A 16,310-nucleotide genomic window follows, 5' to 3' on the forward strand; every position below is an offset into this window, starting at 1 on the left:
CGCAGAGGAGCCAATCAGCTAGATGTTGCTGGGCCGCTGTGAACCAATCATCAGCCGGCAGCTGGAAGTTTGCTGGCAGCTGGAAGTTTGCTGGGGCCCCTTTGGCTGTGGCTCTCAACACTTCGTGATGCCTGAAGAGTTTTCCTAGTGGATTGTGTGAATCAGCAGAGAAAAGTCACCTTTAAGCTTTGGAAACAGGGAGACAAGAGCACAAATTCTCCAATTCTAGCTAAATGAAGTTGGAGAGATTATTCATTCTTTCTAAACCATACTTGTCTTACTTGTAGGAAATAAATTAGTAAAATCCAGTTCTTAATGTCATATAATTTCAATTACTTGGAAAAAAAAAAAACAACTGGCATAGTACCAGCATCATACTGTCCTCAAATTTCAGAACTGAAACTGAGACTGTATATCAAGTACTGAAAGTTAATAATTAGCACCTCTTATTCTAAACTAATAATTACTAAATTCAGGTTGCCCTTTGTAAAATTTGCCCAATTAATATAAATCACATCCTTCTTGATAAACCTCCAATATCTATGTAAAGAGATCAGGCCAGAAGAAATATGTAGTGCAAAATGAATGTTGGGAGCTATTTCACTATTGTCCCAGTGAGAAGAGAGAACCTGTTCCCACTGAAGCCTAGTCAAGAGGCTAAGAAGAGCCTCTTCAGATTTTGAGAGCTTACAAAGGAAGGAGAGTCTGGCTTCTAGCTTGATGAGTGAAAGCCTAAGGAGGTCTGAAGGATGCAGACTAGCAGAGAAGCTAGTTTAGTGGAGAGAGGTGGGTGGGTATTGCAGACCAGAAATAAACAGAAGCATTTCAAATCTGCCTGAGGTATTCTCTCAGGCTCAGAAAGAGTGACAAAAAGTGTTAGTGATTGGAGAAAGAAGATCAGTTCTTGTTATTTTACAGTGAAGGGAAATTCCTTGATAAATATAGAATGATATTTATTTATTTATTTATTTATTTATTTATTTATTTAGCACATTGCTTATTAAAAAGCCTGATGTTAAGTACAGGCTAAATTTGGCCTGTGCTATCCAGATTTCCCATGGTCTCTTAGCTCATTACAATGGATGGATTTTGACTTCATTTTCCCATTCAAGTTTCCTTTTTGTTATTTGTGGGAAGAACACAACCTCTCTCCATATCTCCTACTTAGAGTCTCTGCTCTTTGCCAACCCACTTCCTGCAGATCAGTCCTGGTTTCTACCCACTGTGATTCCTAAACCATGCTGTGCTGTGACTGTCCCACAGAGCTGAATATTGTTACTGTGGAGCACCTTTGGCTGCTGGTTTCTCTCCTCTGTTGGATTTTGTTGGTGTTGACCCACAAGGCGTGAAGAAGACTATGGAAATGATGGCCCTTGAACATCTGGTGCCCCTCCTCCATCTATTTCGAAGGCCCCATATTCATTTCTGATCTTGTTTAGGTGTGTTTAATGTTTGACCTATTTAAATAAGATTTTTGACCTGTAAAATAATATTATTTCCATTGTTTTAGCCAACTCCTTAGAACCTAACCTTAATTTTCACCACTAACACAAAGAATCTGCATCTTGTGTGCAAGTTGAACTCATCACCTTCTGGGATATACAATTGATATGTATGAGTGGATGCAATCTGGGTTTGATATAGACAATTGTGCTCATGTTAATCAATGATCAGAGAGCTCACAGACTGGAAAATAAATCATACTATGGAATATCAGAAAATCTCCAATAAATTCATATTTTCTAAATTTCCAAAAAACATCAATGCATAAGAAAGAAAAAGTGCTGCACTTTTAGCCATCTCCCAAAACAATCATTTTTAACATTTTTGTGATTAACTAGGAGTCATATATTCATTATGTGGTGAAGGCGATCCCCCACTCACTGTCTTGACAGGGTCACAGTGAGAAAAAGTGATGGCAAAGCCGCTCTCCCACTGTCTTGACAGGGTCACAGTGAGGATGAATGCTGGCAAAGCCACACTGGTTGGTGGGTAGCCAAAACCATGAGACCCTTTTTTATGTAATTGGGACTTTGCATTTTCATGCTTATGTTTCTCACAGGAGGCATGAGTATGTTAAATGCCAAACAATTAAATTTCAGATGGCTAGAACAGAACAGGTAGTTCATGCCTTGGAAGCTGTTCTGCTACCCACCCCTCAGCATATCAAGGACAAAATAAAAGGCTATTCTTCTATCTTAGTACATTGTGGACAAACCTAATAACAGACAACAATCATCCTCTGAAAAACAAACTCTTTGAGAACTAGTACACCTTGACTGAGAAACAAATTCTTTGAGAACTAGTGTACCTTGACTGAGAAACAAAAGAAACTCTCTGAGAAAGCAGCTCAACCAGTTTTATGAGAATAAATTTAGGAATTAATTAAAATAGCTTTATAAGACACAGTTTTAGAATAATGTTAAAAATATTATTTAGATTCTTAAGTTTAGAAATTATTAAGTCTTTAGTTATATAGGTTTCTGATATGCTTTAAGGATGATTCATAAACTTTAGGACATTTTAAATATAAGATTTAAAGGGACTTTTTTAGATGGGAATTTTAGATTAAAAATAAAGTGCAGGTGTACTTTAGGTTAATGATTAATTAGGAGACTTAGAGTCTGGTTACATAGTTTGACATTAGTAAATAAGAAAATAACATCTTGGGAAAAATAGTAAATCTTGGGAAAATCTGAAGGATGTAAATTGGTGACATGTTTTATTGATGAATCTGTACTTTGATGATTGTATGGCTGGGGGTCATATCCTGGAAGAATGTAGATCGGTGTGCTCTCAATCATGGTTAAGGAAATGTCATGTCTTGGCAAAGTTTTAAGTTATATAATCAATGACGTATTGTGAATCTATAATGATGAGAAAAATTGTAATAAAAAGGGGACGCAGAGAAAAGCTGCTTTAGCTCTCTCTCTGAAGATTGCTCAAAGGGAACGACTCCTGTCTCATCATTTCGCCGACGCCACTCCTCCTTCGGGACTCCCTGGACCCCGCCGGGGCCGGCCCCCGGCAATTATGTTTTTATTTTGATTTATCAGTAGCTATATTATAAGCACTTGGGTTTATCTTTTAAATATATAAATTTTATCAATTCTAAGAAGTGAAATGAATAGTCCAGATGACATGAATGTTTCTTTTTCTGGCAAAATTATGTCCATAAAGGTCATATTATTTACCTTAAACACTGTAATAAGAATTTACTCAAACATTTATGTCTCTTTTTCTCTGTATATATAACATAGACATATTTACATACTTATGTACATTTTTCTCAAACGTTTTGGGAATGTTCATTTTCAAATATTTTGCAAAAGAACAATTTAATAAATTCTGTACACACATTTACAAATTAAAACATTTCATTATTAATCATATCTCCAGGTTATTTTGAGGCAAAACATTGACATAACTGCATCATATTATACATATTATTTGCCAGGATTAGTGGTGTTTGCCTGAAATCCCAGACACTTAGGAGGGTGAGGGAGTGCAATACAAAGTTCGATGCCAGTCTCAGCTACTTAGTGAGAACTTCAGGAACTTAGCAAGACTCTGTCTAAAAATTAAAAACAATTTGGAATATAGCTTAGTGGTAAAAGCACCCCTGGGTTTAATTTCCAGTACCCAAACCAACCAAATATATTATTTAATGTAGTTATCTTCTGAATATATTAACTATTTGGATATACATAATTATTTGGATATATATATAATTGGCAACAATCCAATTGCTACCATTCACATTGTTGTTCAATAGAATACATCTTCTGCAACCTGTAAGTTCTGATATGAATGATGCCTTTGCCATTGAAGCAATAGGACATTGATGGAAAAGACTGGTGTCTACCATATAGGCACATGAGCCTATGAAATCCAACATTTTAAATTCCACTGGATAGTTACTGTAAGATAATGCAGGATAGATGTTATTTGATTTTCTAAGTTTCAAGAGAGGTCACATTTTAAAAGTAAGTACTGTATATTTGCAAAGAATTGGATCTTTAAAAAAATTATTAATTAATTTATTTATTTTAATTAGGTATATAGACATCAGAATGCATTTTAATTCATTGTACACAGTTGCAGTACAACTTTACAATTCTATGGTTATACACAATATATAGTCACACCATATGTGTACTCATACATGTACCTAGGGTAATGATGTCCATCTCATTCCACCATCTTTCTTCCCCCATGCAGCCTCCCCCACTCCCTCCTCTTTACCCAAAGTTCCTCCATTTTTTCCCATGGATTCCCCATCCCTGATATGGATCAGCATTCACTTAAAAGAGAGAACATTTGGCCTTTAGTTTTGGGGGATTGGCTTATTTCTCTTAAAATGGTATTCTACAACTCCATCCATTGACCTGCAAATGCCATACTTTTATTCTCTTTTAATGCTGAGAAATATTCCATTGTGTGTGTGTGTGTGTGTGTGTGTGTGTGTTTGTGTGTATCACAGTTTCTTTATCCATTCATCTATTGAAGGTCATCTAGGTTGCTTCCACAGTTTAGCTATTGTGAATTAAGCTGCTATGAACATGGATGTGGCTGCCTTACTACAGTATGCATATTTTAAGTCCTTTGGGTATAGACTGAGGAATGGGATAGCTGGGACAAATGACGGTTCCATTCCAAGTTTTCTAAGGAATCTCCATACTGCTTATTAGATTGGTTACACCAATTTGCAGTCCCACCAGCAATGTCTGAGTGTGCCTTTCCCTCTACATCCTCACCAACATTTATTGTTGTCTGTATTCTTGATAATTGCTAGTTTGAGTGGCGTGAGATGAAATCTTAGAGTAGTTTTTGTTTGCATTTCTCTAATTAGTAAGATATTATCTTTTACAGAGCACTCAAGATTCCAGAGTGTGTACTCGTGTGAGATATTAGTAGAGGACATGGTCCTAATAGAGGAAGAAATTTCAGAATCAAAATGAGAATTATGAAAGTTTAGTTTTTATCTCTCAGGCAAGGCCATTTTGTTGTTGTTGTTGTTGTTGTACGAGGGATTGAACTCAGGGGCACTAAACTCCTGAGCTACATCCCTAAACCTATTTTGTATTTTATTTAGAGACAGGGTGTCACTGAGACTTAGTGCCTTGCCCTTGCAGAGCCTGGCTTTTAACTCATGATGCTTCCTCCTCAGCCTTCAGAGTCCCTGAGATTATAGGTATCCTCCACTGCGCCTTCTACCAGGCCAATTTTAAGCTGTCTTTTCCAATGTTTTAGTCGCTGTTGGCTTCTACATGTATCTTGTTTTTGCCATTAACTTCTCATTCTTTGAGAAAAACTTGAGCCCCAAATGCTAATATTTAGCGTCCTCTAAACTACTTTAATTGGAGCATGACAAAGAGCTCCCCTAGATTCTGCTTTTATTGGCAATTGCTTCTCATTCTTTCCATTCTTCATTTATTTTTTCCAGATTATCTTCCCTGGGATAGAATTATTATGCTGAACCACAAAGTTCAATATATACAATGTTTATTTCCTTTTAATTCCATATATTCCATATATATTTTAACATTCTTCCCTCAGTTTTGCAAATTCTTCCCTTTAGTCTCTTATCATCTTCCAGTTTTTTAAGATGGGCTTTTAATTTTCATTAGCTTACTTTTTTTTGGCTGGTCATATATAATAACTCTATTTTTGTGATACTTTGCAAGCCATTGTTGAATTTCATATGGAGTGGCTTAATTAGATAACCAACATCCAAATTAAAATCATACTCTTGCTCTAGGCCCTAATAGTGGCAGTCACTCTACTGGCCAGGTATGCAAATCTAGATCCAAAACAAGTGTTACTCTCAATCAAAATTTACTGTTGCCCACCTGGAAACAAGACAGTGGCCAATGTAATGCACTTGCTAGCTCTGGCTTTTTCTGGATACTTTCTATGAACAGCTCTTAACTGAGTTTAGTCTCTAACCTTTCTACTGACAAGCAGAACTTGCAGGTATGTTCCCAGCCCTTGAGGGGCAGGATACCTATTTTTTTTTTCACACATGGCTGCACTGTTGGAATGCCTGCATGCCGTCTCATCTTATGCCTCCAAACGGCCACTTCCAAAAAGGGAACAAAGACTCCCATTTGTTGGTTCTGGTTCTTCTCTGAATTCTGAAGACAAGTTTTATGATAGATATAGACACGATCCACTTTGATCATGTCACTTCAGGCCCATAAATTAAGGTTTCTTACAGTTTATGCCCTACACAGGGACCCTTCAGACCCCTAGGAACTTTATTTTCAGACTGTATTACTTTTCCATTAGCTATATTCTGAGAATTGGTAAAAATTCATATGCATCATTGTTATTATTATCTAGCTCTTCAGAGGCATGAAAAAACTTTTTAAAATTTTTCCTAAGTCATATAGTAATAATTACTTGGAAATATTATTTTTATTTTTTAACCTACATTTACTCATTTTAAAAAGAAATTCTTAATGATTTTCATAGGTTTCTGACTTCAAACTTCTGTGATCTTAGAATAGAAAAAAAATTTTGACATATTTCTATTTTTATTTAAAGTGCATATACAGTTCATTATCATGTGTACTCCCTGTGTTTAATGTGTGCACGTTAATGTTTTTGTGCATGCATAAATACTGTTCCTGCTTTTAAAGTAAATATTTTGCTTTCCAGAGTCCTACTGTTTTACAGTAAAATGTGACATCTCTTCAAAAAATACTATAGTAATCAAAGTATTAATATATACCCTCTATCATATCAGACATTTGAAAATCTTATTTAGGTAATGTTCTGTCTTCCTGTCTGAACTTATTCCCAAGACTTTCATTATGGACTTAAAAAAACTTTTGTGGCTCTACCCTATGGATTCATTTTTGTCTTGTGAGTTTTTTTTTAATTGTATGGGATCTCTCTGGTGATGGCATCTAGAATGGAAAATTTATGAAGAAGAATGAACAGAAAATGAGCTGAAAAGTGAAGTAATTATACATTGAATTCATACTAAATATTTGTTTTATTTCATTAATAATAACTAGGTTATTTTTCAGTTATAACATGTCATTTTAGTAGTTATGATTTGAATTATTAAACTCTGAATTAACTTTGCTTCAGTAGATATATTTTAAACTAAAAAGCACCCCCATTTTGCAATACATTTTGATGAACATTTCCTCTCCTAAAAGTGACAAGGGCAGAAGAATGTTGTTTTCTTTTTGAGCTATCATTCAGCCACAGTATATTCTCAGCACCACTTTTAATTGGGTGGGTGGGACACTGTCCCCAACGCATCAGAAATTTCTGCATTTCACAGATGCCTCACTACCACTTTAAATTGCTTTGGGAATTGGGGAACAATTATAATAACTGTTGCACAATACATATTTATTCTTCATATCTATGGAATTGGGCATCATTTCTTGCACCTGGCCTTAATTCATATGTCTGGCATGAATGTTAGGGAAAATGTAGTTATTTCTTATACTAGGTAGAAATAATGTATCATTATAAAGGTGAGTTCTGAATATCTTGAAACCATAAATTTTCATTCATAATTAAGACTAGTACTAAATATGAATTTATGATGTGAATAAAAATTATGCAATACAGATATAAATTTACTAGTACTGAATAGATTCATGGTTTAATATTATCATTATTATAATCTGTCCCATCTTGGTGAATTCATAAAGCAGTTTCTGCATGTATCTGAATTTCTCTGAAAACAAATTGTGAGGTAAGTAAGGTAGAGATTTCTAGCTCTGTTGTACAAATGAAAACCTGAGCCTGTATATTAGAAGAAAAAAAAAGAACCTCAAACTAAGAAGTTTTGAAACTAATTCCCAATATTTTCACTAGGTTAAACATAAGTTTCCAGTGACTTAGGTGACACCATATATGTTTTGGTGCTTAAGCTTGTTCTTATTAGATATCTACTTATTAATACTGATAGAAAGAAAGAAGTGAGAGAACAATGTGGGCCTATTAAGTTTTCCTGAATGTGAGTCCATAAATGCTGTGCACGAAATTCCTTTAGAATTTAGAAAGTAAGTCTTATACCTATTCAGTCAAAATTGATCTACTATGTGCAGCCAGTGGGTCAGGCCGTAGTTGTACAGGGAGGAGCAAAATAAGCAAAGTGGTTTCCCATGTCTCTTGTTATTTCTCAATATAGAAAGTGACCCAATTAAAGTGCTGAGAGCAGAAGAAAACCAAAGAGAGCATGACAAGTCTGGCTCAAGGTGAACTGGATATGTGAGGGGGTTTCTGCCTGGGAAGGGATGACAGAGAGCAGGTGCAGAAGTGGCTTAGCATGGTAGCATGTGTCGTAGTCACATCTGTCTGAAAGAGGAGGTCAACAGGCTCCCTGGTCCTGTACTCCAAAGGGGCTGGATCTGGAACATTGCCACACTTTCTGGTAAGTCAGTGTCTTGCTGTTACCTTCCTTTGGCATTCATGGTGGGCTAGTCAGAATCCTTATGTCCCTCCTCTATGGCATCCCTTGACCAATATCTAACTCCACTTCAGTAAGATATTGACTTATCTTAACAAGTAGCATAGAGTGAGCATAAAATCACTGCACAAGAAGTGTCATGTTCTGAGATATATGATTAATCTCACGTTCCCCAAAACCTCTGTTGTTAGAAATTAAGACCTTGAAAGTGACCATTTTTTCTTTCCATTGTTTACTGCTTATAGTTAAGTCTTGCCTTTATCTCTGTTTATTTGTATCACCAACCATTTTTTTTGTAAATATATTGTAAAGATTTTAATGCAACCTCCCAAGCCTGAAAATATTGGAAAGAGAATGGTTTTTGATTTTTGCTCTAATAATACATTAGCTGTGAGATTTCAAACAAGTGAGCTAATGTCAAGTGCAATATTTGATACATAGGAATCTGTGAGCTAAATTATTTTGGTGACTTTTTTTCTACTTAAGAAATTTTGGTGGTGGTGCTGTTTTTCCGCTGAGTGAATAAGGATTAAAAATTGGTTTGAGACTTAAAGGTCTCATCTCTCATGTGGGAATCCAATAATCTTTCATTTGTGCCTCTCATCAAGGTTGAAAATTTTTACTTGGTGTTCTATAAATTATTTCTGAAGTGACGATTTCTCTGTCTGGTTTGGCTTCTGACTCCAAGACATTATACACTAGAGAGAAATTTTCCCACCTCTCTTCACAAAATGAACTGCATATTGGGGTGAAAGTTGAGCGGGTTAACCTGAAACATGGTGGTGATTATGAAGAGATGATTTTTGTGTGCATGTGGCAGGAAGCAACTACTGACAACCTTATTAATCTAGATCTCTCAACTTTCTTATGTCATATTTCTGCTCAAAAACCTCATAAATTGAATCCTGTGAGGTCAAGTTTAGAGGGTAGCTAACATCACAGGTCTAAACATTCACTTTGTGCTTTGTTTCTCCAAACAGGCTCCATCCTTATCAAAAAGACTGTCAAATTCTTTGTCTGACTTTTGAAGCTTTGTATACACCAGCCTCATGTGTTTTAGCTATGTTTCCCACCAGTCCTCCAAAGAAACTCCCTGTTTGAAAAGCAGGTGCTATGATCCTGCTGATCCTAAATGTTGCTCAGTCTGTTTCTATTTGGGGTATTCTTTTTTTTTCTTTTTTCTTTTTTTTTTAATGTCAGACATTCTTTCTTTTTTTTCTATTTCTTCAGTACTGCCTAAATTGGAAATTCATTCAAATTCTATCTTTACTACCTTTAGCCTCCCTCTGAGAGTTCTTATAAAATTCACCCTGGACACATGATTGAATCATATGCTGTATCAAATGGTGCCATGAATCTTTTCCTCTTTCTCTGGCTGAACTGTGCACTTTTATTGGCAGACGTGATGGGTCATACTTTTTCTATCCTTTCATCCATTGTTAGGATTTGCTGAATGAGGATATCAATAATGATGTCTGCAAAAGATTTATCCTTTTATATGAATTTGAGTTTAAAAAATATTCAGTTTCTGTAGTATACTGAACAGCAACAATATGTGGCTCTGCAGTTTATGGGACAATGCAAAATATAATCACCTTGGTCTTTTTCCAGGTTGTTAAAACAGCCCACGTAATAATGCAAAAGAATATCTATTGGGATCAAAAACATCTCGATGATCTGCCAATCACACTAAGAAAACTGACATCTTGCTTCTGAAAAGCTGTCCTCATACTAGCTGCTTTATCACAGTCTGTGGAAGTTTATTAGAAATGCAAATTCACAGGACCTGCTCCAGTCCTACTAAAAGAGAATTTATGTTTTAACAAAATTCTCAGGTGATTAACATGTGCATAAAAATTTGAATTTCTGATGTAGTGGATTATTTATATTTCCATAAAGAGAGGAAAAAAATCAGACTGTGCTCTGTGGCAAAACAAGGTGTAGTAAACTTTTTCAGTTGTAGCACATAGAATTTTAGTTCTCATTGCCAAAAAGCTGAATGTAGTGCTCCATTTTATACTTATTGCATGGAAAATCATTGCTACATCCTGTCTTTCACTTTTGATAAAAATTATGGGAAAAGAGGTATGTTTGTCTGCCTTTTGTGAAGTATTACATGCCATATATATATGCAAGTATACTTAATCATTATTATTGTTTCCTCACATTCACTAAAACAAATAAATCATGGGTAATTCTTAAGTCATTAAAGAAAACATGTGAAGAGAGCATATGTATTGTTTCCCACAGATTCTCCATCACATGCAGAGTTAGTCTACACAATTCTTGAGTCTTATACGATTAAATAGAAAGAGTGTATTGTTTCTGTGAAATCAATAATTAACTTTAACTTTGAACTGATATTACATTACTCTATGTGTGGTTCAATGTGCTAAGATGTAATGGTTGCCCTTATGAAAATAAAGATTTAACTCAGAAGAGATTCAGAATTTTAGGCAGATAAAGAAATATGCATAAAAGTCAAACCTGCTTTAAATTGTGAAAATTCCTGTTGATCAGGAGTTAAAATTCTAGTCTTTGTTGTCTGTTGCTTTCTTCACTGTTCTCTCCCTGTGCTTGATGAAATGAAGTAGTCAGGTTTATAGCTTGCAATATTCTGGGGCTTTTAGAAAAGTCAACTAGGAGTGTTCTCAATGATAGGCGTATTGCTACCTAATTTGCTTCTGATCCTAGATATATCTTCACATATGGATACAGGATCCTAGATATATCTTCACATATTCCAGACAGGACAGAGGAATGCACAGTATCCTGTCACAGGATATTGTAGTTTAGGCACAGACACTGTTAAAGATAACTGAATGACACTTTTGAAACACTCTCTCTTTCATCCTACAATGTTTATTCAAGAAATCTGTTACATTTTTAGTTTGGCCATAAAAAATTTTAAGCCAACCTGCCTTTGACATCCTAAAGCTGGGATATGGATAGGACAAATGCAACGTTTGTGAGAGAATTCATTCTTCTAGGACTCTCTGGTTACCCCAAATTTGAGATGAGTTTCTCTGCTCTGGTTCTAATTATGTACCTAGTGATTCTCAGTGGCAATGGTGTTCTGATCATATTGAGCATCTTTGATTCCCGTCTTCACACTCCCATGTACTTCTTCCTGGGCAACCTCTCCTTCCTGGATATCTGCTACACATCTTGTTCAGTTCCTTCAATACTGGTGAGTTTAATCTCAAAGAAAAGAAACATTTCATTCTCTGGATGTACACTGCAGATGTTCTTTGTATTTGCCATGGGATCCACAGAATGTTTACTTCTCGGTATGATGGCTTTTGATCGCTATGTGGCCATCTGTAACCCTCTGAGGTACCCCATCATCATGAGCAAGAGGGTATGTATATTGATGGCCTCTGTATCATGGCTGTCTGGTGGAATCAATTCAGCTGTGCAAACCTCTCTTGCCATGCGACTGCCTTTCTGTGGGACAAACATTATCAATCACTTCACATGTGAAATCTTAGCTGTCCTCAAGCTGGCATGTGCTGATATATCTCTCAATATTATTACCATGTCAATAGCAAATATTATCTTCTTGGTTCTCCCACTGCTGGTCATTTTCTTCTCCTACATGTTTATCCTCTACACTATCTTGAGAATGAACTCAGCCACAGGGAGACGCAAGGCCTTTTCTACCTGCTCAGCCCATCTGACTGTGGTGATCATATTCTTTGGTACCATCTTCTTTATGTATGCAAAACCCAAGTCCCAAGACCTGAATGGGGAAGACAAGTTGCGAACTTCAGACAAGCTTATTCCTTTGTTTTATGGGGAAGTGATCCCCATGTTGAATCCTATCATCTATAGCTTGAGGAATAAGGATGTTAAAGCTGCTGTAAAACATATGCTAAACCAAAAAGGTATTCAATAACACTATCTGAAAATGCAAGAGGTACAAGATGGACTAATGGATAAATTGGTGGGAATATTTTGGTAAAATCCTAGGAAGAAATATTTTATTCTGTCTTCAGTATCCTTGTTCTGCAAGAATGGTTGAGAAACGCAATTTGCTACAAACTCCGTTTCCAACATGTCATGATCCAAATCTCATAAACACCGTGAATCCCATTTGAATCCCATTCTTGGTGATGCCTAAAGAGAGTTTTCCTAGTGGACTGTGTGGATCAGAAGAGAACAGTTACCTTTAAGCTTTGGAAACAGGGAGACAAGAACACAAAATCTCCAATTCTAGCTAAATGAAGTTGAAGAGATATTCATTCTTTTTAAACCATACTTGTCTTACTTGTAGGAAATAAATAAGTAAAATCCAGTTCTTAATGTCATATAATTTCAATTACTTGAAAAAAAACAACTGGCATAGTACCAGCATCCTACTGTCTTCAAATTTCAGAACTGAAACTGAGACTGTATATCAAGTACTGAAAGTTAATAGCTAGCACCTCTTATTCTAAACTAATAATTACTAAATTCAGATTGCCCTCTGTAAAATTTGCCCCATTAATATAAATCGTATCCTTCTTGATAACCCTCCAATATCTATGTAAAGAGATCAGGCCAGAAGAAATATGTAGTGCAAAATGAATGTTGAGAGGAATTTCACTATTGTCCCAGTGAGAAGAGAGAACCTGTTCCCACTGAAGCCTAGTCAAGAGGCTGAGAAGAGCCTCTTAGGATTTTGAGATGGGGCTGGGTATGTGGCTCAAGCAGTAGAGCGCTCGCCTGGCATGTGTGCAGCCCGGGTTCGATCCTCAGCACCACACACAACAAAGATGTTGTGTCTGCCGAAAACTGAAAAATAAATATTAAAAAATTCTCTCTCTCTCTCTCTAAAAAAAAAATATTTTGAGAGCTTACAAAGGAAAGAGAGTCTGGCTTATGGCTTGATGAGTGAAAGCCTAAGGATGTCTGAAGGATGCAGACTAGCAGAGAAGCTAGTTTAGTAGAGAGAGGTGGGTGGGTATTGCAGACCAGGTATGCTCGAAAGCTCAGAAAGAGTGACAAAAAGTGTTAGTGATTGGAGAAAGAAGATCAGTTCTTGTTATTTTACAATGAAGGGAAATTCCTTGATAAACATAGAATGATTTTATTTATTTATTTATTTATTTATTTATTTGCACATTGCTTATTAAGAAGTCTGATGTTAAGTACAGGCTAAATTTGGGCTGTGCTATCCAGATTTCCCTTGGCCTCTTAGCTCATTACAATGGCTGGATTTTGACTTCATTTTCCCATTCAAGTTTCCTTTTTGTTATTTGTGGGAAAAATACAACCTCTCCCTATATCTCCTACTTAGAGTCTCTGCTCTTTGCCAACCCACTTCCTGCAGATCAGTCCTGGTTTCTACCCACTCTGATCCCTAAATCCTGCTGCGCTCTGACTGTCCCACAGAACTGAATATTGTTACTGCAGAGCACCTTTGGCTGCTGGTTTCTCTCCTCTGTTGGATTTTGTTGGTGTTGACCCACAAAGCATGAAAAAGACTATGGAAATGATGGCCCTTGAACATCTGGTACCCCTCCTCCTTCTATTTCGAAGGCCCCATATTCATTTCTGATCTTGTTTAGTTGTGTTTAATGTTTGACCTATTTAAATAAGATTTTTGACCTGTAAAATAATATTATTTCCATTGTTTTAGCCAACTCCTTAGAACCTAAACTTAATTTCCCCCCCAACACTAAGAATCTGCATCTTGTGTGCAAGCTTATATCAGGTTGAACTCATCACCTTCTGGGATATAACATAGATATATATATAGTGGATGCAATGTGGGTTTGATATAGACAATTGTGCTCATGTTAATCAATGATCAGAGAGCTCACAGACTAGAAAATAAATCATACTCTGGAAAATCAGAAAACCTCCAGTAAATTCATATTTTCTAAATTTCAAAAAAAAAAACAATGCATAAGAAAGAAAAAGTACTGCATTTTTACTCCCAAAACACTCATTTTTAACATTTTGTGATTAACTAGGAATCATATATTCATTATGTTTTTATCTTGATTTATTAATAGCTGTATTATAAGCACTTGGGTTTGTTTATCTTTTAAATGTACAAATTTTATCAATTCTAAGAAGTGAAATGAATAGACTGGATAATATGAATATTTCTATTTCTGGCAAAATTATGTCCATAAAGGTCATATTATTTACCTTAAACACTGTAATAAGAATTTACTCAAAGATTTATGTCACAGAATCTCTATTTTTCTCTGTATATATAACACAGAAATGTCTACATTCATATGTACATTTTTCTCAAACCTCTTGGTAATATTCATTTTTAAATATTTTGCAAAAGAACAATTTAATAAACTCTGTACAGAGATTTACAAATTAAATAATTACCAACAAATGGTCATCTTTTCATTAATCATACCCACTTATCTCCTTTCTCTAGGTTATTTTGAGGCAAATCATTGACATAACTACATCACATTATATATATTATTTGCCAGATTAGTGGTGTATGCCTGAAATCCCAGCCACTTAGGAGGGTAAGGGAGTGCAATATGAAGTTTGATGCCAGTCTCAGCCACTTAGTGAGACTTTCAGAAACTTAGAGAGATTTTGACTAAAAATTAAAATGGACTTGCAATGTAGCTTAGTGGTAAAAGCACCTCTGGGTTTAATTTCCAGTACCCAAACCAACCAACCAAACACATTATTTAATGTAGTTATATCCTAAATATATTAATTATGTGGATTTACACTATTTGGCAACAATCCAATTGCTACTATTCACATTGCTGTTCAATAGAATACATCTTCTGCAACCTGTAAGTTCTGATATGAATGATGCCTTTGCCATTGAAGCAATAGGACAATGATGGAAAAGACTGGTGTCTACCATATAGGCACATGAGCCTATGAAATCCAACATTTTTCATTCCACTGGATAGTTACTGTAAGATAATGCAGGATAGATGTTATTTGATTTTCTAAGTTTCAAGAGAGGTCACATTTTAAAAGTAAGTACTGTATATTTGCAAAGAATTGGATCTTTTTTAAAAAACTTTTAAAATTAATTAATTTATTTTAATTAGGTATATATGACATCAGAATGCATTTTAATTCATTGTACACAGTTGCAGCAGAACTTTACATTTCTATGGTTATACACAATGTATTTTCACACCATATGTGCACTCATACGTGTACCTAGGGTAATGATGTCCATCTCATTCCACCATCTTTCCTTCCCCCACGCAGCCTCCCTCCCCTCCCTCCTCTTTACCCAAATTCCTCCATTATTTCCGATGGCTTTCCTATCCCCGTTATGGAACAGTATTCACTTAAAAGAGAGAACTTTTGGCCTTTGGTTTTGGGGGATTGGCTTTTTTTGCTTAGTATGGTATTCTACAACTCCATCCATTGACCTGCAAATGCCATAATTTTATTCTCTGTTAATGATGAGAAATATTCCATTGTGTATATACACTACTGTTTCTTTAGCTATTCATCTATTGAAGGTCTTCTAGGTTGCTTCCACAGTTTAGCTATTGTGAATTGAGCTGCTATGAACATTGATGTGGCTGCATTGCTACAGTATGCAGATTTTACGTCCTTTGAGTATAGACTGAGGAGTGGAACAGCTGAGACAAATGTGGGTTCCATTCCAAGTTTCCTAAGAAATCTCCATATTGCACCAATTTGCAGTCTCACCAGCAATGTATGAGTGTGTTTTTCCCCCCACATCCTTGCCAACATTTATTTGTTGTCTGTATTCTTGATAATTGCCTCTGACTGGTGTGAGATGAAATCTTAGAGTAGTTTTGATTTGCATTTCTCTAATTACTAGATATATTGTCTTTTACAGAGCACTCGAGATTCCAGAGTGTGTACTCGTGTGAGATATTAGTAAAAATATAGGACATGGTCC

The 16,310-nt window shown here is 35.7% G+C and overlaps 1 protein-coding gene across 1 annotated transcript; it reads left to right on the plus strand.

Moving 5' to 3' along the window:
• Positions 1-11,384: 11,384 nt before the first annotated feature.
• LOC308640942 (olfactory receptor 13C3-like) lies at positions 11,385-12,338 on the plus strand (the record flags this gene model as incomplete). Its single annotated transcript, XM_081278975.1, has 1 exon — positions 11,385-12,338. The coding sequence occupies one exon, from the start codon at positions 11,385-11,387 to the stop codon at positions 12,336-12,338; it is 954 nt and encodes a 317-aa protein (XP_081135101.1).
• Positions 12,339-16,310: the final 3,972 nt, after the last annotated feature.

The sequence above is a fragment of the Spermophilus citellus genome (assembly GCF_964194105.1).
Source record: "Spermophilus citellus genome assembly, chromosome: 2".
NCBI classification, from domain to species: Eukaryota; Metazoa; Chordata; class Mammalia; order Rodentia; family Sciuridae; genus Spermophilus; species Spermophilus citellus.